We start from the raw sequence: 27,244 nt of genomic DNA on the forward strand, positions 1-27,244 counted from the left end.
AGTGGCTTAGTGCTAGAGATGATGGGGCTGTTGATGTAATTTAGTAGCTTATGAATTTAGTGCCACGTACGTGTGTCACCTGTTCAGAAAACAAATTGAATTTTTAAAAAAGACCTGAAAGGAGGGAAATAATGCTAATTCCCAGGGTGAAAAAATTCAAAGTTATTGTTTGAAATAGATCTGAATCTTTTTTAATTATAGGTGACCCTGTGCTGCCCTGAGAAATGTAACTGTTTGGTTCCCTTCACAGGAAGATTTCGTGACAGAATAGCATTTCTCCGTCAGCTGTTGATCAGCTACGGTGAGGGAGCATCCATCTTGAGGGGCTGGTTGCGTGTTGTGCCGTTGGCAGGGTTCCTTCTGAATCTGGCCAGTGTGAAAGTAGCCCGACTGCGGGTCACCTGAAGCATGAGTATATGTAAAGACAATTAAGATCCACAGCTGCTGGAAGCTCACTGAGACTTGTTCAGCCCCTTGGTTTTCTGTGTCCTAAAAGGTATCTGCAAGTTAGCCAGCTAGTGGTTTTTGTTAAGCTGGGCACAATGATGTACGTCTATAGTTCCATTCAGGAGCCTGAGGCAGAAGGCTCACTTGAGCCCAGGAGCTCAAGGACAGCCTATGCAACACAGTGAGATTCCCATCTTAAAAAGAAAGAAAATTTGCTGAAACCTACACTAAGCCAACTTATATTCCCACCAGCAATGTACACAGCAAAGGTTTCTCCACTACTGCTGTTCTAAATCTTTGGTTAAATTAAGATTTATATAAATGCTTCAGGTTTTATTCCAAAGAAAAAAAGGCACCCATAATATTTATATATGGGCACTACGATTTTTTTCTGGGCAAAAATACAGTTTGTTCCAGGACGCAAATATAAACTGACACTTGAATTTCTCACCTCACAGTCACAAGTGGAAAGAAAAGGTTAGAATCCCCAACTGTCAGAACTGGGAGGAATTTTAAAGGTTATCCAGTCTGAGTAGAGATTCTGTGTACCATTAAAATTTCAAAAAGAATTTAAAGGATTAAAACATCATTGCCAGCTTTTTTTATTTTGCCAAGTAAAGTCATTATAAAGTAAAAGCAATCCAACCACATCTACTTTCATTATCTCTTAAAAAGAATTAAGCATAAAAAAGAAGGATGGACTCAATATTAAAATAAAGGAGAGTCCACTGAATTGAGCACACTTAGCATCATGAAATCAATCACACAGCCATTTTCCTTGTGCCAATTTTGCTTCAGATTGAGAAAAAGTTCATGTCAAATCACATTTGGTAGCCAACCTTGTTGTTTTCTAAATAATCTAAAACCCCTGTATCCAAATGACATCAATTCTGATGACAATCACCTGGTGGCAGACCCAACCTAGAACACACGACCCACTTCACAGCCCCACCGTCCAACCAAGACCAGCCCAATCACCACCTTCCCTCGCTGCTCTTCTGTCTTAGGTCTGATCAGCTTGTCTCTCACACAAATGTGGTTTTAGACCTTTTCACTGAGGGTTGGGGGAACGAAGCAACAACAAAACAGAAAAATCCCTCTCTGCCAAGTAGCTGGAGAATCCTAATTCACGCGTGCCCAAACAGCACTCACTCACCCACTCCGGGAGGGTCTAGGTCTGCTGTCTCCCCTGCCATCACTGATCCTTACCAACGGTCTCCAGCTCTTTCTCACCCTCATTCTGCCCATGGTGGAGAGGAAGAGGGGAAATGCATACTTGAGTTTCTATATGCACTTGAGAGTTAATCAGCTTCCCCTGAATTTCAGAGCCAAGGAAATGCCAACGGCCTTGAATAGGGAGCTAAAGAAACCTCACGACCATACCAGACCCAAGCCACCACCCTCCTCTGCTCTCCTCTGTCCTCCCTGGTGCTCTTTCAGCTTTCTCCTGTATGCAGGGCGTTTCCTCAAGCCCTGGGACAGCTCACCCATGTCCTGGCAGAGGCCAGCCTCATTTTGCACCACCTTCCACATGGGCACAACACTCTGTGGCCCAGCTCCTCAGCCTCTCCCCTCAGACACCCCGCCCCTGGGCCGAGCCTGCAAGGCACCCTTGTTCTCAGCTAGCCCTGCAGCACAGGTTAAATGATGCTGGACTACAAGGCTTCCTGCAGCCCTTCCTGCACCAGAGAAAGAACGCACTGGAGAGCAGAGAGCGCTGATGACAACTTCAACAAACAGTATTGGCTCAATCATTCTAATTTCAATTAAGACTCCAGCTCTCGCACAGCAGGGCTTTAATAGAAATCTTGAGCCTGAAAATTTATGATGCCTTTTTTAATGAACCAAGCAGGACTTTTGCTGCCAATCCAGGTGATGGTATGTTTTGGTTTTTTTTTTTTAAGTCTTCCCATCTCCTGTTATTCCAATATACAACTGAAGACAATTCTTTTCCCCTTATAACACAACGCAACTCCTGCCCCATTAATTAGCTTCTCATTTCTTTATGAAGCTTTTTAACAAACTAATAATCCAGGAGAAAAACTAACTCATAAATGGAATATTCTGTTCCTTGTAACAGGTTATGGTCTAAAGCATCCAAATTCTCAGCAGGATACCAAGAAATGAGACACGAGTAGACTAGACACAGGCGAGGGAGAGTGATCTCTCTGCCAATACTTCAAGCTTCCCTCAAAATGACTTCTTCAGGTTTGGCAGCAGGTTCTGGATAGCATCACATCTCTATAAATCAGCTCAGTTGTGCAAACTCAGTTATTTATCCTCCAGAACAAGATATTGATTTAAATTTGATGTTACTGATAAAGGAGGAGGTCAGTCTTAGGGACTCTGGCCTCCTTGTTGTGCAACAGAGGGACTACCTTGCTCACTACAAGGTGTTAGCTTCCTAGTTTGTAGTTGACATTTCCAACTAAAGAGCAGGGGGTGGCATGGCTCGAACTGGTCCTCAGAGTCATAAAATGGCAGAGGCAGAAGCCACAGAAGTTATCAGGAGAAGCAGTGAGTTAAAAGAGACACGTCATAGAATGGTGAGTAACAGAGAACATATATGTATGCGTGCTGGCAGAAAACCCCCCACTCTCAAAGCCCGTGACATGCACATGATCAGTACCTTTTCTCTGTGTTTCATTTCTTCATCTACTAACTCATTCAACAAATAGTTATTAAGGGCTCACTGGGTACCAGGTATTAGTATTAAGCACTCAGAATATAGTAGTGAACTCAACATTTCCTCATGAGTTTAACAGTCTAGGGTTTACAGTTTAATTAGTGAAGAAAATTACAACTGCTGCCCATTAGAAAAAGGTGTATCAAACAACTAGGGAAATGGAGGGCAGGGGGAGGATTACCATATGCACCACAAATGGATTCTCAATTTATAAGTAAACAGACTTACCTATAAGTAGTCTACTTACAGATGAATAAGCCAAAATAACAATTCCATTCATTCAGAAATGTGTACTGGGGGTGAACTATGTGTTAGTCACTGTAATGAAAGGTAGATGACAAAAATGACTGACAGTTCCTGTCCTTAAGGAGCTCACAATCTAAACGAGAAGATGAAAAAAGTCACAAAGTATTTTAATACAGATAGCAAAAGCTTTCATGAAGGTGGAGAAAATGCTGAAAATGGGGTGGGGCGGGTAAAGGGTAGGAAGGAGGGCAGTCCTTGAGACTGAGCAGTCTCTGCAAGGATGAGCGAGGTCATGCCAGGAGGCAAGGGTTGAGGGCTCACGTCAGATGAAGGGAACAGCATGTACGTTCCAAGTGAAAACAGGGCCTTCAGGGTGAACAGAGAGTGCATCTGGGCAGCGGCCAAAGACAAGTCTAGAAAGGGAAACAGATGCAATGTCCTGAAAGGCTCTGTATGCCCCAACTATGTGACTGGACTTCGTCTTGCAGGAGACTGAAGCCCCCGCTGTTCTGAGCTGAAGGCATTAACCTGGCTGAAGTAACAGGTACTACATATGCTGCTGAAAGTGTGGCTGGAGATGCAAAGACCAGGTAAGCAATGGACAGTCACAGCCACAGAGCAAAAGTGCCTGAGGTTGATCTTGAACTTGCAATCCTCCTGCCTCATCAGCCTCCCAAGTCACTGAGATTATAGGCGTGCACCATGACACCTAGCTTATCATTTGTTCTTGCTACCTTGATTCCAAATCAAAGAGAATTTAACTTAAAATGAAAGAAACACATTTAAAAGAGATCATACATTACCACTCAGTGTGGTCTCTTAAAAAAAAAAAAAAAAAAAAGATAATCATATTATAAGAGGAATAAAACTACTCAACCTAGGAATTTCATTAAGGAAGTCCCCAGAAAACAATATAGATGAAAGAAAATAATTTTGCGCAAAGATGTTTTCAACTACATTACTCAAAATAGCCAACAAATGAAATTAATCCAAATATCTAAAATAGGGAATGATGAAGCCAAATGTTATCTATCAACATATCTACTCCATGAACATTAAAATAACTTATATCCATTCATGGGAATGTGTATTGGGAATAAAAGCAAACTCCAAAACAATATACAGTTTAAGTATTCCTTATCCAAAATGCTTGGGACCAGAAGTGTTTTGGATTCAGATTTTTTTGGATTTTGGAATATTTGCATACACATAACAAGATATCTTATATCTTGGGAATGGAACCCCAAGTCTAAACACTAAAGTGTGTTTCATATACATCATATACACAGAGCCCAAAAGTAGTTTTATACAATTTTAAACAACTCTGTGCATGAAACAAAGTTTTACACTTTGGGAATTTTCTACTTGTGATGTCATGCTGGGCCTCAAAATTTTTTAGATTTTGGAGCATTTCAGATTTCAGACTTTCAGATTAGGGATGCTCAAGCCTGTATATACAATGACTACAACCACAAATACTATCATATGTCAAGCAGAATGCCAAGTTTGGGAACACAAATGTAAGCCAGACATGGTCCATGTCTTCCAAGCTCTCGTCATCCACTGAGAAAGTCACACAAGTATAACGACATGCACAAGATGTTCTAGAACAAAGCTTGGCACTATGAGAGCCCGGAGGTGTACTCACCCAGCTCAACCAAACACACAGCAGAGCACTAAAACCTGGGGCAGAACCCCATACCAGTTACAAATCTCAATGACCCCCAAACATGTGCCTGTCAAATTTGTTAGATTACCCTGGACATAAAAAAAGAAAAATTATAAAACTTACAACAGAGAACATACAAAGCCATGAGAATATTTGTATGGAGCTTCTTAACGGCCCAAGGATCCTTTGGGAAACAAAGATCTAAAAGTAGGAGAGAGGCAGCGGAAGGGAAAGATGATCAAGACATGCCAGCAGCATCTGGCTCCTGATGAGAGAGGAAGAGGCAAAGATGATGACAAAGTCCAACACCTCTGCATCCAGGAGAACAGCAATGAGGTGCCCAAATACAGGATCAGGTATGACAGCAAGAATAAGTTCCAATTCTCATACACTGAGTTTGAGGGAGCTTGCAGAAAGGGGAGAGTATTCAGCACTCTGCTGGGAATTTATCTCTGGAGAGCTGGAGACACTATAGACTCATCACCCAAAGTGGACGAAGCTAGAAATGGATGGAGCAAAGGTGGGAACACACCTAACTGACATTACTGGGTATAAAAAATACTCCCCTTTTATTCTCTTAAATATTTAATCATTCACTTACTTTCAAAAGCATGTCACCATAAAAATACTAAAAATAGCAACACAAAGAAAACACAGATCTCCTCTTTTCCCATGGGGGGAAAAAATCTCTATTTTATAATGAGTATAACTTTGAAATATGGCTTAATTAAAATAAACTAGTATCAAAGTTAACTTTTCTACTGTGATTTATTTCCTGAACATGTTCTTATCAGTCTGTGAACTTCTAAGATAAGGACAGTATAGTACTGTCTTTATTTAAATTTCTAACAAAGTACCTGGGAAATAGTAAAGACCATCTGGTACAATGCTTTCTCCACTAGCAGGAATTCTGTGAGCAGAAATACCTTGCTACAGTTCTCAACATCAGGAAGCTACACAGTACTGTATGGGAGCATCTGTGTGTCTGTACATACGGCTGAATTCTATTGTCAAAAACAATCTGCACTGCCAAGGTGGAGGTGGATGCTTTCACTCATTTGAAATCTACAATTACTCACATGTAAATGAGTGGCAATGAAGAAAACGTGAGAAATTCAGAACCAGTTACTCTTTTCAGTACTACTGAGATTCTTTTTGTTTGCGATCTTTTATGTGCCAACATTACAATAGTGTTATTTCCAGAAATAACTCAAAAAGACGTTTCTGATGATGAGTTTGATGTAGCAAAACTGGAAAGGATATTGTAAATCTGTTGCACATCCATGATACACAGAATCCCAGACTTTCTTTCACAAACATGCTTCAATGAGAAGAAGGTGAAAACAGTGCTGTAAATTTTCAGTACTGCAGAGTGAGAACTGAAAGAGGAGAAGTAAAATCTGGGTTTATACACTGGGTGCTTAGCCCAGAAATACCAGCTCTCACTATTTCCACTTCAGACATCCATAAGAAGATACGGTGAGGATAATTCTGGTTATTCCTGACTCTCTCTCTTTCATGCCCCTTACTGTTTAAGACAAATGGCATGAAATTTAGGGGAAAATCCAAGCTAGAATTAGAAGGAAGTACTGGCTAACTTAAACCCATCATCAAGGATGGTGAAATATATCAGATTTCCCAGCCTGGGAAACATGTTAAAAACACAGAAATCTAGGTCCTGTCACAAATTCTGCTGCTACTGTAAGTCTAGGGTGAGCTTGGGAATCTCATGAATGATGCTAGTACCCAGGTGGGTTTGTTGAACTGTGAACAAGAGACTACACTTAAACTTCGCAAACAGCAATAACAGCTTTCACCTCTGTAATGGTTAATTTGGACTGTCAACTTGATTGGATTAAGAGATGTTGAAGACTAGGCTTAAGAGACTAGGAATGACTGGCATATGGGACAGCAAACTGAAGTGGAGACCCTCCCAAAGTGTGGGCAGCACTGTCCAATAGGACAATGGCTTGGGTAGAAGAAAAGTTGGAAGAACAAGGAAGCAGCAGCAGAGGCAAGTTGGATTCTTCCTGAAAAGGTCCTTTGTTTTTGTTTTTGTAGATGGACACAATACCTTTATTGACTTATTTTTATATGGTGCTGAGGATTGAACCCAGTGCTTCACACGTGCTAGGCAAGCACTCTACCACTGATTGCTGCTTTGATCACCTGAGGATGTCAGACTCCTTCACTCTTCCAAAGCAGGCTCGGCCAGTGATTCTCCAGGGAGTTTCTAGAAGCCTTCAGTTTTGGACCAGGGTAGCACCGTTGATCCCTCTTGTTCTGAGGCTTCCAGCCTGTTGGACTGTTCCTCCAGCTCTCCAGCCTCCAGACGGCCATTGGGAACTATCCAGCTTCTGATCGTGTATGCCAATAATAAATCCCCTTTTTATAATACTTCCTGTTGATTCTATTCCTCTCAAGAACCCTGACTAATACGACCTCTTCATGGTTTACAAAAATAGCCTTCACATAAGCTATTTCACTCGATCCTGACAAATCAAGTGATTGTCAATCACCCCCATTTCACAGATAAGGAAAATGAGTCACAAGCCTGTATGTGTCAGACCTCAGTTCAGATGTCATAGCACCCAATCGACTATTAATTGCAGTGTGCTTGAACAATTCCTGCATGTGTCCATAGTTCAGAAAGACCCAATACATCCCAATAAGCCACTTTTCACCATATAAACACCAAAAAAGTCCATTCAAATAGAACCTTAATAAATTTGAGATAAAGCATATAGCTTGGAGCACTCTAATTTTATAATCTGTAATGAGAAATTATCTGAAGAAAAGGAATGCATCTTATCAAATCCACTTCTATAAAGAAACAATGTTATTGCCCTCACTATTAATTTCTATAGTGTTCTGAATATTAATTGCTTTATTTCAATGGATAAGTCTACATTTCTACTGAATGTAACCTAATAGGATCCCAAAGAATGGGAAAAGGTGCCATAGGCACCGAGCATGGCTGCAGGTGTGTGCGTGTGTGAGACCAGGTGAGGCAGGCAGGGGACTGAAGTATCTTCTGGTTTGGGAAGGGTTTCTGGTTTTCTATCCAGGTAGCTGTGCATAACCACTCAATGTAAGGACAGGTCATGGCAGAAAAATATGGCTTGCCTACCAGAAAAGAAAGTGCAGATACACCAAGAACACAGTCGACCACTAGTGCTTTGGTGTATAGGGCAACAAATTATGGTTCACAGAGCAAATACAGTTCATGACCTGCTTTAGTCTGGCCCACCAGCTAAGAATGTTTTCTTCATTTCTAAATGATTGGGAAAATCAGAATAGTAATAGGTTATGACGTGTGAATATTATTTGAAATTCATGTTCAGTGTCCATAAATAAAGTTTTATTGGAACCCAGCCACAACTGTTCATTTTTTGTTCTGCCTATGGCTGCTTTCATATGATAAAACAGAGTTAAGTTGTTGCGACAAGAGACCATATAACCCTCAAAGCTAAAATATTTACTATCTGCCCCTTCGAAGAAGTTTATCAACCCCTGCTTTAGGGCAAAGGGGTGGGAGACTGTAAGACTACTTCCTGAAAACTGATTCTGACCTAGCCTTCATTTGCTAAATAAGAAATAAAATACTGAACTCAGAATCATCTCCAATACACTGTCTTTGATGCTGACCTATAAAGTCATTATCCCTGCCTGAGTGTCCCAATGAACTGAGACTATTCCTGTGGTTTCCTAGCCCAGAGCAGGGGTAGTAAAGGGCTTCTGCACATTCAATTCCATTATTACAATGATGGATGCCTAAAGAGAGGCAGCCAAGCATACTAATCCAGCAGGGCCCTCTGCGTGGCTGTCTGAGCCTCCTTTTATTGAGAAATGGGTAGCTCTACCCTGTCAACAGATATCTCAAGCACTGTTGCCATTTTCCCAGCATCAATATTCAAAAATCAGAAATGCTGCATGGGAAGCATAATTCAAAATACAATAGCAGGAGGGGAGCTCATCGGGGCCCAGACAGGTGCAGTCCATTACCAGCAGCCTAATTTCTGCCATCTCTGAAGGCAACACAAATTATGAAACATTTGCTATTGTTGCACCAGGCAGCTAATTCAATTGTCAGAACATTTCAAACCCTGTAATTTGGATGGGAAAGAAGGGGAGACTCACTCTTTTGAACTGCCTGTTGGACTCTTCCAAGTCACAGCTTGCTTAGGGGTGGAAATGAGACCCGCTCCATTAGGAAATTTATGTTTGTAAATAACCTGGAAAGCCAAATCAGCTGCATAATGGTTTAGAATAAAAGTGACTGGGTGGTTTATTAGTAACATTGCACGGACAAATCCTTATTTATAGTTTTATCCCACACATAGATTGTTGGTTCAACTCTCACAGTATTTTACTCTCATTTCGAATTCCACATAATCCAGCCCTCTTTCCCAGTGTTTTTACCAAAACCCTCTACAAATGAAACTTTCTAGTTTCATGACATGACTAGTCCTTAGATTCCTGAAGGAGGTGCCCCTATACCGAAGAACTCTGTGAGCTTCTTCCCTGTGGAAGACTTGAATACGCTTCAGTGAGCCAGTACACCATGTAATACCGGCTCATGGGTGTGGACATCACACTTCACTTCCCTGAGTCCCAGTCTCTACCCCAAAAATGGGATTAATGCCACTACCTCAAATTTGGTTTTAACTCAGTAAATTTACTTAAAAAAAAAAAATCACTGAATTGTACACTTTAAATGGCTCAATATTACAACACATAAATCATTTCTCAATAAAGCTGTCTAAATTTTTAATTTAAGAAACTCTTTTAGGAGGCCGTCACAGACAGAAAACCATCAGGGAAGAGAACAAGAGAAGAAAGCCTACAGAATGAGGTGAACAAGTCTTAAGAATCAGGAAGACGTGCCATTTGAGAACAGGAAGGCTGAGGCGGGCACATCAGGCCCGGCACAGATGTACTGAGGGGTCACAACCTATTCACACCCATCTTCCCAAATCCCCAGCACCATGAGTCCCCTCCCCTGCCCTACAAACTCAATCACCTTTCACACAAGGTCGCCCTTTGGATATGCTTTTGCCAGTGTACCCATCACACCGCATGGTAGCTACCTGTTCACAAATCTGCTCCTCGCTGGTAGTTCTAGTCCCTAACTTAGCCCAAGGGCTCAAAAATGTTAGATGACGGTCTGAATGAATAAAGACTGCTAGCCCCAAAAGGGGAGAGAAGACAGTCTGGAAGAGCCAACGCAGCATATATGCCTGCATGCAAAGTGCGTGCTCCGTGTCAGCACAACGCCGTGCACAATGCAAGCACTGGGCAAACAGCGGTTCTCTGTATTACTACTGTCAAGCACTATGCTAGCGGGAGAAGTCTTTTGGGTGGCTGGGGGTGGAGTTACTGGGGGTGGAAGTCAGGGGAGCTCTTCCATTTGAGCTGCACCCAGTCCTTATTTTTTGAGACACAGCCTCGCTGAGTTGCTGAGGCTAGCCTCAAACTTGCAACCATCCTGCCTCAAGCCTCCTGAGCCGCTGGGATTATGCCACAGCACCTGACTAAGAAGTCTATTTCAAAGTAACACTAATCTAAGAAATAAAGATGTTCAAAAGCATGGAAAACAAGCAAACCTAATTTTAGATGATCCCCTGCCCTATCTCCAAGGCTTAAGGGCCCGGGTTTTGGCCGGCCTTCAAAAGACCTCCCAGAACTATCTACAATCGTGACAGAATCCTACACATTCAGTCAGCAGCAATTCCATGCTAACATGTGCTGGCAGGCTTGTATCCACGATGCGTGGCGGTTGCTGGATTTATTGAGGATTAATTCAAGATTCTAGTCTGAATGAGGAGGGACAAGAAGTAACAGAGCAATGAAAAACAGAAGCAAAAGATAGTTCCTCTTGACACTCTCCTCCACCCCAAAGTGTGTGTGTATATGTATGTGTGTATATATATATCTTGCTTAAAGATACACGCATATGTAGTGAAAGTATTTAAATGCATAAATGTGTTAAACACAGAGTAGTGGCTACATCTGGTAGAGGGTACTCAGAGTTCCTTCTCTATTGATTTTCTGTTTATTTTGTATTGGAGTATTTTATTAATGACAGTGATAGGCACAGATAGTAAGTGTACAGTTAGAGTTTTGACCAACACATAGACCTATGTAAACCACAGTTACCAGAAGTAAAACATTTTCTTCACCCTAGAAAGTTTCCTCACGCCCCTTCCTCATCAATCCCACCTCCCCAGAAACTACTCTTTGGATTTTGATGTTAAGCATAACTTGGTATTTCCCGCTCTAGAACTTGTCATTAATGGAATCACGTGGTATGCATTCTCTTGTATTTGACTAGAGAGCCATCCACATACATGCACATACAGTGAGTGGTCTGTTCCTTTTTATAGCTGAGTATATTCCATTTTATAAATACACATCAGTTTATTCAGTCTTGGGGAAGTTCTGTTTTGCTTTTATTTTTTAATTTAAAGTTGCATAGGGTACATGGAACATGGATTATCAATGTATTATTACTATTTTTTGGGGAGTGCTAGGAATCAAACCTGGAGGGCTTCAAGTGCTCTACTGAGTCACACCCCCAGTCCCTTTATTATTTTTATAAGTTAAATATCCCCTTTTTTTAAGTGCAGCCCACTGAGTGCTAGAGATTCTAGGACCTACACCTAAAGGTGAAATAGCAGGTCTGTAGACGGCACATATGTCAACTCTACTAGATACTGCAGATTCCAGTTTCTGGCGATACGTCCACTGAATCAGCACCTCAGAAGGTATTGCCTGGGGATCTGCATTTTAACAGCTCCCAAGAGATTCTTCTGTAAAACTGGTTTTTTAAATCACTGCTTATAAATACATTCTCTATGTGATGTTTTTTAACCCCAATGGCTTCCACTAGTATCACCTATATGCAGTAACTCATAACTTTATACATTACTATTTTTTGACAGGATTAAACCTAGGGGCACTTTACTACTGAGCTACATCCCTAGTACTTTTTACTTTTAGACCAGATCTCACTAAGTTGTTGAGGGTCTAGTTAAATTTTTGAAGTTGGCCTCAAACTTACAATCCTCCTGCCTCAGTCTCCCAAGTCATTGGGATTATAGGCATGTGCCATCATGCCCAGGTATAAATTTATAAATTTAAATAAACTTCTAGGCTGCAGACCTCAATAACCATCTGGCTACCCAATGGCTTGAGGAATCTGTAACTCAAAGCATATCTAACAGAAGCAATCTACCCAATGCCACCACTTGGTTTTTCTTCCAGTGCTTTAAGTCTCCGTTCATGGCACCACAACACAGCCAGTCTCCTTCAGCCCGAAACCCAAGAGTCAGTTGTTCTTCATCGCTCTCCTCCCCTGTCCTCCATGTCCTATTAGCCACCAAGCACTCTGGATTCCACTGCCAAAGCCGCACCTCTGCATTCTCCTAACTGTCTCCCTTCTTAGGCCATCCAGGTGACTGTGACACCTCCTAACTGGTCTTCCCACCTCCAGTCTTGCCCCTCCAACCCATTCTATATCTAGTAGCCAAAGAAAACTCTGGAAATATCTGATTTTCAAAAATCTGCTGAGAAATCAAATTTCAAAAGAATACATAACACACCTCAGTCACTTTTCACTGCCCTCAGGACACTTCTTAGCACAACTCACATGGCCTCTCCTGACCTGGCTGGCATCACTCGGCCTTTCCAACCTCAACTCTTGCCCTCGCCTCGTTGTACTGGGCACACGCTTCCAGCCACTCCAATGCATCATCTCACTTCTACCGCTCTCTTCTCTTTTGCATATGCTGTTCATTCTACCTGTAACACCGTCTTCCTCCCCTTTCTCTGGCTGCCCTTTCATCCTTCAAGTCTCAACCCTTGCCTCTTCTAAGGGCTTATGAACTACCCTGACTAGGAAGGAACTCCCACTATGAGGCAGCACTTCATTCTTCCTTTGCGGTAGTATGAACCACAATCCACAGAACTAGTTAACTATCTTTGGGAGAGACTGCAAACTCAATGAGATAAGGGCCACAATGGATTCCTGGAACACAGCAGAAGGGTCAGTTTAAATGTTCGATGCTTGATGAGTGTTGCCCCATTACCTTTAGTCTACCTGCAAACAATGCCCATAAAGCAGCCTTGTGAGCTCCTTCAACCGGAAATATGAACAATTCTAAACACACAAAGTTGTATGTTATCTGCAGTGTTTACATTTTATTTTCCTGCAACTTTGGCAAACAGTGTCTCTGCCAAGAGGTGGCAAAACTTAGAACTGGCCAGCTTGATTTCAGACCTTTAAAAAGAAAAAAAGCCCCATGTATTTTTCAACAGTGTCTCACCTCAGTTACGAAGGAGGCACAATGCCTGAAATCTTGTTAGGATTATCATGATTGAAGTGCAAAGGCGCTTGGCAAAAGGATTGGAAGTTTATATTTTCTGTGTGCTGGGATTTTCAGTCTAAATCACAGCTGGGTGTACTCAGCTGCTGCAAAGGATGGAGGATGCATGTAAGTTCACCAGTCATTTAGTCAGAGGAGAAGCACTCAATTCTAAATCCCCTCCTTCCATTCCTTTTTTTTTTTTTTTTTTAGCATAAACATTAAGAGCACAGACTTTGGTGCCAGAAGGCTGGTTTTACAACCTCTGCTGTATCACTTATTAGCAGTCATATGCAGGGTCAATTACTTAGCCATTCAGTGTTGAGCTTCCTCATTTGAAAATGGGAATAAAATAGCACCCACTTTGTGGGTATGTTGAAAATTAAGTGATTAGTTACATGTAAGGCAAGGCACTGAGAGCTCAGTACCATCGCTTTTCTTATAATTAGACATACTAGGCTTGTAGGAATGGATTTGGAGGAGAAGGGATGGGGACAGAACATAGAAAACAGAAGCAAAGGAATCTGCAATGCGATAATAATTGAACACTTTCCAAAGATCATCACCAGAACCTTAGAAAAACCCCTGACCACAGATCAACCAGCCCAACCAGCTAGTCAAGAGCAGTGCTGGACTTCAACCCAGGCAGGTCTTCCTCCAGAGATCAAGTCTGGAACCACTGAGAAAACTTCCCCTTTGGGAAATGGAATTCCTGGGTTATAAGGAAGAAAGTATAGACAAAATAAGGGCAGACTCATCTATTTTCACAGTTTAAAAGAGGAAGAATGACATGATTCCCTTTATCACCCCTTCATAGTCATCAAAGAGCCTGCTGTCTTTCTGGACCCTTTACTTTGAATTCAGTAGACCAGGTTGAAATAAAAATCACTGTTACAGACTTCAACAGACTGACAGATCCTTCTCAACCCAGTCAGATTCAAGAGAGAAACAGAAATGACAGGCACGGAATAGAAGGCTGCCTGGGGTGTCAGGACGTGCAGAGGTGCTCTGGAGTCAAAATGACAAAAGATTCAAAGCCGAGCTTGGCTCTGTCACACCTGAAAAAAGATATGACCTTCCTAAAAGCATTTTTCATCTGTAAAATGGGAATAAGAACATTTGCCTCTCAATGGATAAACCACTTTGATACCTTCCCAAGAAGAAAGAGGGAGACAGGCACTTCATACTGATAGAAATATAAACTGGTTCAATCTCTTTAGAGGCAACTTAGCAATCTCTCTTCCTATGTCCTTTAATTCAGCAAACCTATGTAGCATTTAAAATGTGCCAGGCATTACACTAGGCACTTTACAAATATTGACTTGTTAGATTCTTATAGTAGGTTGTTGGTAAAAATGATGACAATGACGCCTTTCAATGTATCCTTGTTCTTGGAGAGTCCCTCCCCTCCCACAGACTCTAAGCTTGGCCTCGTGACTTGCTTTGGTCAACAGAATAACAGCAATGTGACTCAGCAAAGTCTTGAAAAGTGTTCATGCTTTGACCTCTTATGCTATTCTACAGGACCCTGAGATCACCATGTGAAGAAGCCTGAGCAAGTCCAGAGAGCATAAGAAAGCCCATGATGTCCCAAATTAGGTCCCCAAAGACCAACTCCTCTGTAACCACCAGACACAAAAGAAGCCATACTAGACCACCCAACTACTAGCTGACCACAGGAGCATAAAAGAATCCAGCAGAGATCACTGGGCTGGCACAGACTACCAAGACAACTCACAGTTGTGAACTAAGTAAAGTGGTTACTGTTTAAAGCAACTAAGTTTTGGGGTGATTTGTTATGAAATACAAACTGATATACTCTAACTACGTAGCTACCATCTTTACTCCCATTTTGCAAAAAGGCAAGTGAGACAAAGAGGGGCTAAGCTATTTGCATAGGTCATAAACAGCAGAGCCAAGACTGACCCTGGGCAACTCGTGCTCATAATCCCTACACAGTACTGCCGTTTAAAAAGTTTTCATATCACTTGACTCAGAAATTCCACTGTAATTTAATCATACAGACATGCTCATACACATGCAAGATCAGGTATGTATAAGATTACTTACTATAGCATTATTAATAACAAAATACCAGAAACAAGCAATTTTAGTACTACATATCCATACAAAACTGTCCCATAAGCAACTATGAAAAAAGCAAGTAGACCTATAAATACCCATCTTGTTGTACAAGGGGAAAAAGCAAGGTTTGGAAGAGTGTAGTTATATGCTACCATGTGTGCATAAAAAAGGGAAAAAGTATGAATATAATTGTATATCTATATATACATATTATGTATATTAAATGTATACAGGTATAAAATTTTTGGAAGGATACAAGAAATGGATTGAATATCAATTACACTGGAAAAGAGAACCAGTTGGCTGTGCAACAGAATAAAGTCACAATTTTCACTCTCAACCTTTTAATGTCTTTGGAATTTTATATTATGCAAATATATCATCTATTAATTTTTTACTTGAAAGGTTATGAAAATAAAGAGAGACAGTAGTAGATGCCTGGCACAAAGAAAGCATTAAATAAACAGCAGCTATCACTATATTTTCCTACATGATTTTTAACTAACACAAATAAGGCTTTGTTTGGGCTTTTGTTTTTGTTTTTTTTTTTTTTTTTGTGTGTGTGTGTGTGTAGCACTGGAAATGGAATTCAGGGGTGCTCTAACACTGAGGTATACCCCCAGTCCTTTTTCCTTCGAGACAGGGTCCCACTAGGGTGCCCAGGGTGGCCTTGAATTTGTCATCCTCCTGCCTCAGCTTCCTGAGCAGCTGGGATGCCCAGTTAACACAAATAACTTTTTTTAAAGCAACCAATGCTCTTGAATTCCTGGCTCTCATAGGAGAGAGCTAATTTTGTATTCGAAAATAAGGAATAAACCATTAGCTATGTGAAAAGGTTCTTGCAATGTTCGTAACGTAAGGGTCAAAGCACTGGCACTTTGGAGGTAATCATCATGTCAGCTTCTTGTCTTAGAACATTCAGGTTGCTACAACAAAATACCACAGACTGGGTAGCTTATAAACAACAGAAATGCCTTTCTAACAGTGTGGTAGCTGGGAAGTCCCGGATCAAGGCCCTGGAAGATTCAGTGTCTGATGAGGGTCTGCGGTCTGGTTCAGAAGTGCCTTCTCCCTACGACCTCACAAGGTGGAAAGGAGGAAGCTCTGTAGGGCATCTTTCATAAGAGCATTAATCCCCCAGTCTCAGGGTTCTGCCCTCATTACCTAATCACCTCCCAAAGGCCCCACCTCTTGAGGACCCCTTGGGGGTTAGAATTTCAACATATGAGCATGGGGGTGGAGGAGACACAAACATTCAGACCACAGCACCACTATCCAGAGCAACCCAACTACTGGGCATTCTGGATCCTTCACAATAGCGAATCTGCTCTTTCTATAGTTATACCAATCTACCACAGGTGAAAGGGTGCCACATACATCACCAAACTGTTAAATTATCTGCTTCTCCAGAACCAGGAACACTCTGTGGCAGGGAAAAGAGTTTGTAGGCAGTGGAACATAATGTTAAGAATTGGAGGGGCTGGTGTTGTGGCTCAGTGGTAATGTGCTCGCCTAGCGCATGTGAGGCACTGGGTTCAATCCTCAGCACCACATAAAAATGAATAAATAAAACAAAGGTATTATATCCATCTACAACTAAAAATATATATATATTTTAAAAATTGGAGTTTTGGCATCAGGCAAACCCGGTACAAATTCTAGCTCCAACATTCAGCTGAGTGGCCTAGAGCAACAAGCTCAACCTTTGTGAGCTTACTATCTCACTTTAAAATGGTGACACCAGTTACCATTTCACAGGACTCTTATTAAGGTATGTACCAAAGATCAAGATACACCATAAATGTTCACTGAAAGTTACATTTATTACCACTTAGAGCATTCCAACTGAGGCCCAGCCACTTTCTTCTCTTTTTCTTTCTCTAACACACACACACACACCAACAATTAACAACCTTAGGATTCCATCTCTCCTTTTCTCTACCATCAGCAGGTTCAGCTGACTCTCTAGATCTCTCCATCACCTCTGCACACAAAGATGGGTCTCCCTTCTCCACCACCATCCCATTCCATAATCCATTCCACACACAACAGCCACAGGAACATTCAAAAAAGCACACCAGATTACATCACTTCATTATTTCACTTAAAATTCTCTAAATAACATCCCTACACACTTAGGCTGACATCCAGATTTCTCACCACCGCTAACTAACAAGGCCCTCCACCTCTCTCCAACCTCCATCCCTACACCTTCCCCTGTGCTCCCACCTTGGTGTCTTCATTCTGCTGCTCACACAGACTCACCTGCTCCCGCCTCAGAGCCTTTGCACAGATGCTTCTTATCGGGAACACTCTTCCCCAAACCTGCACAAAGCTGACTTCGTTTCACCATGGAGCTCACAGTTAAAATGCCAACTCCTCAGAAATGTCTTCCCTGACCACACAACTAAAAGGCTTCCCTCCCTCGCTCACTCTCCGTCGCATTATTATCTTGTTTCATTTCTTTCGCAGCATTCATCATGAAGATTATTTATGTATTTGTGTACAACTTAATTATCTAATTTCTCTTCTAGAATGCAGTCTCCAAGAGAACACGGTTCTTGGTTGTCATGCCCCCCACTGTGCAAACGTAGAGCTTGAAACAGTGCCTGTATGTAGTAGATACTTAACACTATGCCTTATGGGGAGGTGGAAATTTAAAATACAGATTGCTGAGCCCAGTACCAGAGAGTCCTATTCAAAGGCAAAAAATACAGTCCAGGAATGCACATTGTGGAAGCAAGGCAAGTAGTATGCAAAACATAAGTTAAAACACTTTGGTCAATGTCCTCCAGCTCCAAATGTTGATGCTCCCTCTAACACACGCTATGTAGACCTACAGATCCCATCCCACCTCCTTCCTTAATTACCCTGATGGCTCTGGGGTAAAAGGAGATTACTGACCTCTGAATTTGGAGTTCCAACAAATAATCCCACCAAGGACAGTTTCCATTTCCACTGTTTCACCAATGTCAGGCATGTCAAACTAGCTGGGTAGCCTGGCTGGAATCCTGTTCACCCCAGAAACATCTGAGCAGATCTGGACTCACTCCAAAGGGAAGTCGGGTAAATTTCCATGTCAGCTCAACAGCCCTTCCAGAGGAAACTAGGACCAATTCCTACTTGCTCCCTACACCCTCCAAATATTCCCTCCCCAACATACACACAAGACTTAATTCCATGAACCAACCAAAAGACCAGAGTTCCTTTTGAAGCAGCCCAACAACTGCAAGGCAGAAATGGATCAATGGGAGGCTTCAGGTGACCAAAACGATGGGCGAATACACACCTTACACCAAGTCGATCTCAAACGCCAAATAAAAGAAATGTGTGGGCTCTGGTTGGGAAATAGCCTTACTCTGTTTTTCCCATTTCTTCTCAGTCTTGTGTCTTCAGAAAACACCCACCCACCCACCCCTTCCTTAGCACCTAAACTGTCATCAGGGTTGGCCTTTGGTCGCCCAAGAGTCCAAGTAGACTTCCTTAAGTTTCTTTAATTCCCCTTCTACACTATAAATGCCCATATCCTGTATTTGATTAAAGTCTCCACCTTAAAGTTAAAATCCAACAGGACTCATAAACCTACGAAGTCACCCAACCCCGGAGGGAGGTAGGACAGAGCTGCACTAGGCCCTGCGCGACCAGGCTGTCCCTTAAGGTGGAATACACCCCGCGGCTGGGCCTTTTATTTTCGTTTTCCCACTGAGCACGCCGGCCGGAGGGGAGGGCAGCGCGGGCCCCTCACACCTGCTGCAGGGAAGCGGCGGCGGCATCCGAGGGCCCCGCAGCCACGTGCCGGGCCCGCCTCGGGAACTCGGCGCGAGGTCACGTTCGCCGCTCCCTGCGCCCAAGGAGTCTCCGGAGGGCATTGGGGAGGCGACCGGCGAGGACCCCCCAAGCGACACCCACCGTCCCCGCCCCCGGTCGGTAGTCCTCCTGACCGTTCTGGGCTTACCCTTCCCTCCCGCCCCCTCTGGAGGGGCGCCAGGGGAGCCAAGCGACGCCTGCAAAGTTTCCGAGGCTCCCCAGGAAAGAGCTGGGCGCGGAGCAGCAGCACGCAGCCTCCAAATGGGCCGAGGGGCGTGCGGGGCGCCGAGGAAAGGGCTGCCCTAAAAGCCGGAGGCGGGGCGCTGGGAGCACTAACCTCGGCCCCAAGGGCCCCGGCGCGGGGACCCGCGCAATCCGGCGGGAGGCCCCCGGGGGCCCCGCCTCCCCCACGCCGTCCCGGGACCCCAGGCTCCGCGCCGGCGTGCGGCCCCGGGCGACCCGCCTCGCCCTCAGCCCTTCCCGCCCGGCTCCCCCGCGAGCTCTCCGGCCGGCGGGCGGAGGGACGCGCTCACACGCGGGCCGCTCGCTCGCCACCTGCTCCTCGCGCGCGCAGGCGACGGCGCACTCACCCTCCGCATGGTGCCTGGACGTCCGAGCCTGGCTCGGCGGCGATGCGGGCGAGACGGGCAGGCAGGCGGGCGGGCGGCGGCGCTCGGCCGGCCGGAGCTCCACGCTCCCCCGCCCGCACACGCGTGCGCCGCGGCCGCCGAGCGGGCAGGGACGGGGCGGGGCGGGCGGGGGCGCGCAGGGGCTGCGGCGGCGCGGGGCCCGCACCGCAGGGCGGGAGAAAGTTAGAGCTGAACGTTGGGGCCCAGCTGCGGGGAGCAGAGTTGGAGGAGCGGGAGGGCACCGGCGCGGAGCCGAGGTGGGACTTCCCACCACCTCCAAAGAACTTTCCCCCGCTGGGTGAGAAAGTGCCCGCCCATTAACGTCCGCTCCTGCACTTTAGATTCTGCGATTATCTTTGGAAGTCCTGAGCATTCATTCTAAGCTTTCGGCGGGTAGGGAGGGGTGAGAGTTAACAGCGGGAAATCCCGAATTAACCCAGGGCAGGAGGAAAGAGTCACATGAAACAGAGACGACTGGTTCCCGTCCAGCAAAGGAGCTCCGCAGAAAAGGGGCCCGCATCTCCATTCCTGCAAAACCCACAGGTCTACCTGACAAATCCTGCGTGCGAAGCTTTCTCTGCACAAACCGCCTCCCGCCCCACCCCAGCTCCTCTAAACCACGCGGGAAGTTCATCCCCAATGTTAATGCTTCTGGGAAAAGATGCTGGAGTTGGGGGATATATACGGCTGGTCAGGTAAACGCTGCACACCTTTGAGTTAGGAGAGGTTAGGATCCAAATCCGCAAACACAAGGGCAGGATGGAATGGTGTGCGAGGGTCCTAGGGAGGAAACCTGCCCTTCCTCGGCTCTGCTTTGACTGCTGAACAAAGTAAAGCAAACAGAGCAGAATTCAAGGCAGTCTGGATTCTGTGTAGGAAAATGTGTAAATAAATATGAACATCCGTCCCTGTTTGCCAAAGGAAGCTTTGTAAAGCATAAAGGACGCTTGCCTTTTCAAAGCCGGCTGACAGGTAAGCAGGCAGACAGCAGGGGGACCAACGCAAAGGCTTGGTAAACACTTCTAGTGAATGCTTCAGCTTTTGCATTACCTGCCTGCCAATTATTCTGGCTAATCACCACTGTCAAAGAAATACCGTTTTCCAACATTGATAAAATGTCAGAAGCACTATACAGACCATAATATTACACGGAATAAAAAAATATTTTGTCTGAATTTCTTTTTGGTGTCTAATAGCAAAGATAAGGGGAGGGGCAATTGATATTTGGGGTGGATAATGAAAGGAAATCAATAAAGCCTGCTATCTCCCTTTTTACTTTCTTTTATGATCTGCCTGCAGTGGGTTTCTTCCTCCCTTGATATAAATCTTTTTGGGTTCTTCTTTGGTGTTTTGCCTGTGGGAGAATAATAACAATAGTTCTAAGTGTATTTACTTTTGAGTTGTGCACTTACTATGTGTTATCACTTGCAACCCACACAACCTATGAAGTAAGTCTATTATGATTTTATGTTTTTTTCAGAGGAAGATACTGAGGCCCAGAGATGTTAGGTAATTTGCCCAGGGTTGCACAGCTTGCTATTGGCACAGCCCCGTTTTCAACTCAGGTAGCCCACTCACCTAATCCCATGCTTTGCTCCCCTCCTATGCTGTTTCATATCAAAGGTGCAGGCAGTGGAGAGGAGTTACTGGAAGTAAAAAGAATCCTTGCAGATCAGAGTAGTCATTTCCCATCGCTGGGACTTAGTTTCCTCATCTGTAAAATGAAAACTTGGACTAAACTAAGGGCCTCTTCAGAAGTTAAGTTCAAGATTTACTGTGTGAGTATTTTGTGCTCAACACTGTGGGAAGTCTTAACCTGGAGAGGTAATGTTAGTCGCTTCATCAGTTTGTATCATGTCTTCTAAAAACCCCTTGTCTTAACCCGGTTTATGCTATTTTCTACAACACTACTTTTCTCCTCCTTATTAACATTCTTTGATTTGTAAATGCAGCATCTACTCTAATTAATAGTAATTTCTTACTAAATTTGAATAAGACCCCTGGTTGGGGGGAGTCACTTTCAGTTGAGTAATTGTCAGTGTGTTCTACAAGCATCAGCCTGAATGATTTTTAAACTTCCTTCAGAAACAAAGACAATTATTCAGCTATGCCAAATAAATGATGGACAACACATCAGTTGCTACTAGAATACATTCATGCTGCCCATTTATGGAAGTCCTCATGTTTCCAATGCCTTCACTAACTAACATGAAGAACTAGTTTAAAAGTAAAGCTAGGGGCTGGGGAGATAGCTCAGTTGGTAGAGTTCTTGCCTTGTAAGCACAAGGCCCTGGGTTTGATCCCCACCACCCCCCCAAAAAAAAAATTAAAACTAGATTGAATCAGATCCCCCTTTGGGGAAAAGGCATGGTGTGGAGGACCTTTCTTTCACATCTTTTAAGAATCTTCCACATTTTAGTGATCGTTTTCTCTGTTTCATGTTATCATACCTCTATTAGCCTTCTAAACTCAAACATGTTGTTTCCTTGAAAACCCCCTTATTTTTAAGAATATGGAATATTTTTTTATTTTTTGTTCTATTTACATACATGACAGCATTTGGATTCATTGTACACAAATGGAATACAACTTTTCATTTCCCTTCTTGTACACATTGCAGATTCACACCATTCGTGTAATCATATATGTATATAGGGTAATAATATCTGTCTCATTCCACCACCTTCCCTTCCCCTATCCTCTCCCCTCCCCTCATTTCCCTCTACACAATCCAACATTCCTCCATTCTTCCCTTACTCCCCCCCCCCAATTATGTATTATCATCCACTTATCAGAGAAAACATTCGGCCTTTGGTTTTTCAGGATTGACTTATTTCACTTAGCATGATATTCTCCAACTCCATCCACTTACCTGCAAATGCCATAAGTTTATTCTTCTTTATGGCTGAGTAATATTCCATTATGTATCTATACCACAGTTTCTTTATCCATTCATCTATTGAAGGGCATCTAGGTGGTTCCACAATCTAGCTATTGTGAACTGAACTACTATAAACATTGATGTGGCTGCATCACTATAGTGTGCTGATTTTAAGTCCTTTGGGTATAGGCCAAGGAGTGGGATAGCTGGGTCAAATGGTGGTTCCATTCCAAGTTTTCTGAGGAATCTCCACACTGCTTTCCAGAGTGGCTGCACCAATTTGTAATCCCTCCAGCAATGTATGAGTGTACCTTTTTCCCCATATAAACCCTCAGCCACATTAATGAAGAGAAGGAAAGAGAAAACTCAAATTTGTTTTTCTTTCTTAGTTGTGTAATAGCATCTCCACTTGTTACAAACAGTGATCTTCAGGCTACTGATCTTAAGACTAGGTTCATAGGTCTCCATCGCCAATGCTATAGGATGCATGCTATCATCAGCAGGTCAACCTAATTTATTTCATTAGTTATAAATGTAGATAGACATTTGAAATAAAGTTGAGCAAAAAGGAACCAGCTTACGACTTCACCTAAACAGTAAAAGAAAAATAAGTTGTTCTGCTATTTGTAGATAAGAAATATAACCAATTAGCATAATTACTTACCAGTTTGTTATCCTCCATTGAGAAATGCATTAGTAATGAAATGTTGTTTATCTCTGCCATATTCTTAAATTAGAATCACTCAGAAGGGATCTATTAAACACTAACCATGGGGGGGATGGACACACATTATTGGTTGAATCAATTCATGTTTCCCTGAAACAGATCAAGAATAATTTCAAGGAAATGTTTATCACAACTATGTGTATTGAGCATTTTTATGTTGTAGGCACTGCAATAAGTCATTTTAAATATATCTGTTTCATCCTCCCAAACCCTGCAAGATAGCTGTTAGTATTTCCTCTATAAAGGATGTATGGTAGGGACGGGGGCTGTATCTCAGTGGCAGAGCACTTGCCTAGTATGTGTGAGGCACTGGGTTCAATCCTTAGCACCACATAAAAATAAACAAAATAAAAGCATTCTGTTCATCTACAACTACAAAAACATTTTTTAAAAAATGTGTATGATAGAATAAGCAACTAAGATACATCAATATTAAATAACTTGCCAAAGTTTGCATGAATCTAACCCAAATCCATATCTGACTCCAGAGCCCAAGATGTTAACCAATGACAGATGAATACTAATGTATCACGGACTCTTCACACTCTGGAATTTCTTCAAAGCAATGGAAATGTGAACCAAGAATTTTATATCCAGTAAAACTGACTTTCAGGCAATTATACTAAAATAGAATGGAGTTAGCTAAGAAAGGGTCCTTCAGGCTGAGGTTGTGGCTCAGTGGTAGAGCACTTGCCTAGCATGTGTGAGGCACTGGGTTCAATCCTCAGCACCACATGTAAATAAAATAAAGGTCCATTGACAACTAAAAAAAAAATTAAAAAAAAAAAGAAAGGGTCCTTCAAGAAGATGAATCCTTAGCTTGAAAAGAGTACAAGGTTAGCAGTAGATGAGTGAAGAATGTTCTCTGTAATGGAATGAGCCACAACGTGGAGCTGGTGACAGCAGAGACCAGCTCGGAGGAGCTCCTGAGACGCAGGACTAGGGAGGTCTGCCAGTTACTGAGGGGCTGGAGATTCTCAGCAGGGGGCCATTTGTACTTTCCCTCCATTTTTATTGATATATCACAGCTACTCAAGGATACCCTGGGTCACTTATTCTGTTGTAGAAGATCCACATGACCGCTGTGCCATTTCTTCTCCCTTGCCCTTGTCAAGGGGCCTGTTTGACTTCCCTGAACCACCATCTGGAGACTGGGCATTCCATCCATCCTTTTTTGTGGCAGAAGCAGGGTGGAGGAGAAAGAGCTTACCTACAGCTACTGTGGCCTTTGTCAGAGAATGTGGTTCTGCTCTCTCCTCTGAGGGTCTGTGCCCCTTTATGGAATTTTTAAAAGACAAAATCCAACTACGTTGCACCCCAATGCTATATACATATTTATTTCCATACTATTTCCTAGTCTTTGTCTACATGCATGTCTTTCTGCAATCTGTTTACGTGGCCATCTCTCCTGCTGAACTATGAGCTCCTTTAAAGAAGGAACTGTCAAAATTCTCACATCTCCAGAGCCTACTACAAAGGAGGTGTGCTCCATACACATTTAATAAAGATGTTAGAAATATATTGTAGGCTGCCATTTACCTCAATACATGCTTTCCATGTTTTTACATAATCACCTTTATTGACTGTTTAGTACACATCTTGCCGGATGTGGTGGCAGTCACTTGTAATCTCAATGGCTCAGGAGGCTGAAGTAGGAGAATTGAGAGCTCAAGACCAGACTCAGGAATTTTGTGAGACCCAAAGCAACTTTGTGAGATCCTGTCTTAAAATAAAAAAAAAAAAGGAACAGGGAATGTGACTCAATGCTAAAGTACCTCCGGGTTCAACCTCCAGTATCAAAACCAAACAAAACCATATCTCATTGAAATATTATCACTTAATAACCCTTCATGTTGCCATTTGAGTTGTTTGCACTGTTGACACCCTCTAGTTAGTTAATAAGTAGGGACATAATTTGATATGCAGGAAGATCTGAAGAATGACAGTGTGGACACAGTAGAACAAATGTCCAGAAGTAGGGAGACAAGCTAGGAAGCCAACCTTGGTCACAAACAATCTTGCTGATGAAGTATTAAAGCCAGGACCAGGATGATGATGATGGCAATGTAAAGGAAGAGACAGTTTCTACATCCACTGCCAAAGCTGGAAAGACATATCATCTATGCCTAAATGGGGCTACATGAATGACAAACAGTGGCAACATTGTCCCAATGACACTGTCTTAGCACCATGGACAGCTCCTTGGTTATGAAGTAGGAACTCTGGGTGGTTCATAGCCCCTTTTAATAAACAATAAGTAATATTGATTGAGCATATGCTCCAAGAAAACTTTACATGCATTAACTTATTTAATTCTCATAAGGGAAAAAAAAAAGCCCATAAAGCTTATACAATGTCATCCAAGGTCATACAGATAGCAAATGGCAGAGAAGAGTTCTGAACCCAGGTAGTCTGGCTCCAAAACCCAATTGCACCTATTGTGAAAGACAATTACCATTAAGTATGGTAAATGCCATTACAGAAAACACAGAGGATGATATCTGAAATATACCACATACGGCAAGGAAGGGATGAGCGTCTGAGAATGCGTCCCAGAAAGGAGAATGCTAGAACTAAGTTTCAAAAGATGAATGGCATTGACCACAGTCCAGATGGCCACTCAGCACCTGAAGCCCTCTGATGAGCAGGATTATGAGGTCAGATCTAAGCTCAGCAAAAAGACTCTTGCAATAAATTAGCAAACACAGCAAAGAGTGATGGGAGGCCTGAGGCTAGAGAGGGAGGTGGGCCAAATAATGAAGGATCTTGAATATAAGGTAAGAAGTTTAGACATTTTTCCTAAAAGCTATAACAAACCCAGAATAGTTTTAAGAAAGATGTGGTGGGATATGATTTACATTTTTTAAAAAATCATCCTAAGATTTCAGGGTAAAGATAGCACAGTAAAATATGGTCACAGATTCTCCTAACACCTGATGTAATGAACAAAAATGATGTCTTGTAGAGGGGACAATAAACTTATCCTAAGTGTGGGGGAGGGGTAGAGATTTCATCCACACTGTTTGGCACTTAGCTAAAGCTCTAATTAGAGCTGCCCCCACAAAACAAGAGTAAGATGAAAAGAAATTAGATGGCGACCATGTAAATGTGGTAGAGCCAAGAAAAAAAAAAAAAAGGGTAAGATGGGGAGGAAGGAAGATAATGTATGAACTATGAAGAAACCAGTTCAGAAGAAAATATAACCCCCCAAAACATAAATAAGAATATGAACCTGAGAAAATAAGATCTCAAAATTTCAATGATAAAATGACCAAAGGAGAGTGAAAAGGAGATTTTGGAGCTAAGAAAATGAACCAAAAATTGAAACAACACTATTATAGAGCTCATACATACATTATGAAAACCACATAACAGGAAAGACATGACTGAAAATCAAATTAATGGCATGATAAAAGGCTCGAGATAATTGTGGCAAATACAAAGGGAAAACACAGAGGGAATAAAGCAATTAGGGAAAAGATAATAGGAATATAATAAGAGGACCAAATGATAATCAAACATAAGGATAATTGGTGTCTCTAATTGATGTAGACAATCCAATAAATGCAATAAAATATGCATTTAGACACATAATACATTTTTCCTGAAATGAAAGAAGAACTGAATCTGCAGAGGAAAATGTATACTATTTGCCAGGGAAAAAAAAAGGGACCAAACATCAAGACTAAGCCTGGATGAGT

The 27,244-nt window shown here is 42.6% G+C and overlaps 1 protein-coding gene across 1 annotated transcript in view; it reads right to left on the bottom strand.

Annotated features, from left to right (window-relative positions):
• Positions 1–20,001, bottom strand: part of Tmcc3 (transmembrane and coiled-coil domain family 3) — a 265,021-nt gene extending 245,020 nt beyond the window's left edge. Inside the window, exon 1 of the mRNA XM_047549427.1 lies at positions 19,897–20,001. Coding sequence (XP_047405383.1) covers positions 19,897–19,905 — 9 coding nt within the window. The 5' untranslated portion in view covers positions 19,906–20,001. The remainder of the gene's footprint in view (positions 1–19,896) is intronic.
• Positions 20,002–27,244: the final 7,243 nt, after the last annotated feature.

This window comes from Sciurus carolinensis, chromosome 4 (genome assembly GCF_902686445.1).
Source record: "Sciurus carolinensis chromosome 4, mSciCar1.2, whole genome shotgun sequence".
Lineage (NCBI taxonomy): Eukaryota > Metazoa > Chordata > Mammalia > Rodentia > Sciuridae > Sciurus > Sciurus carolinensis.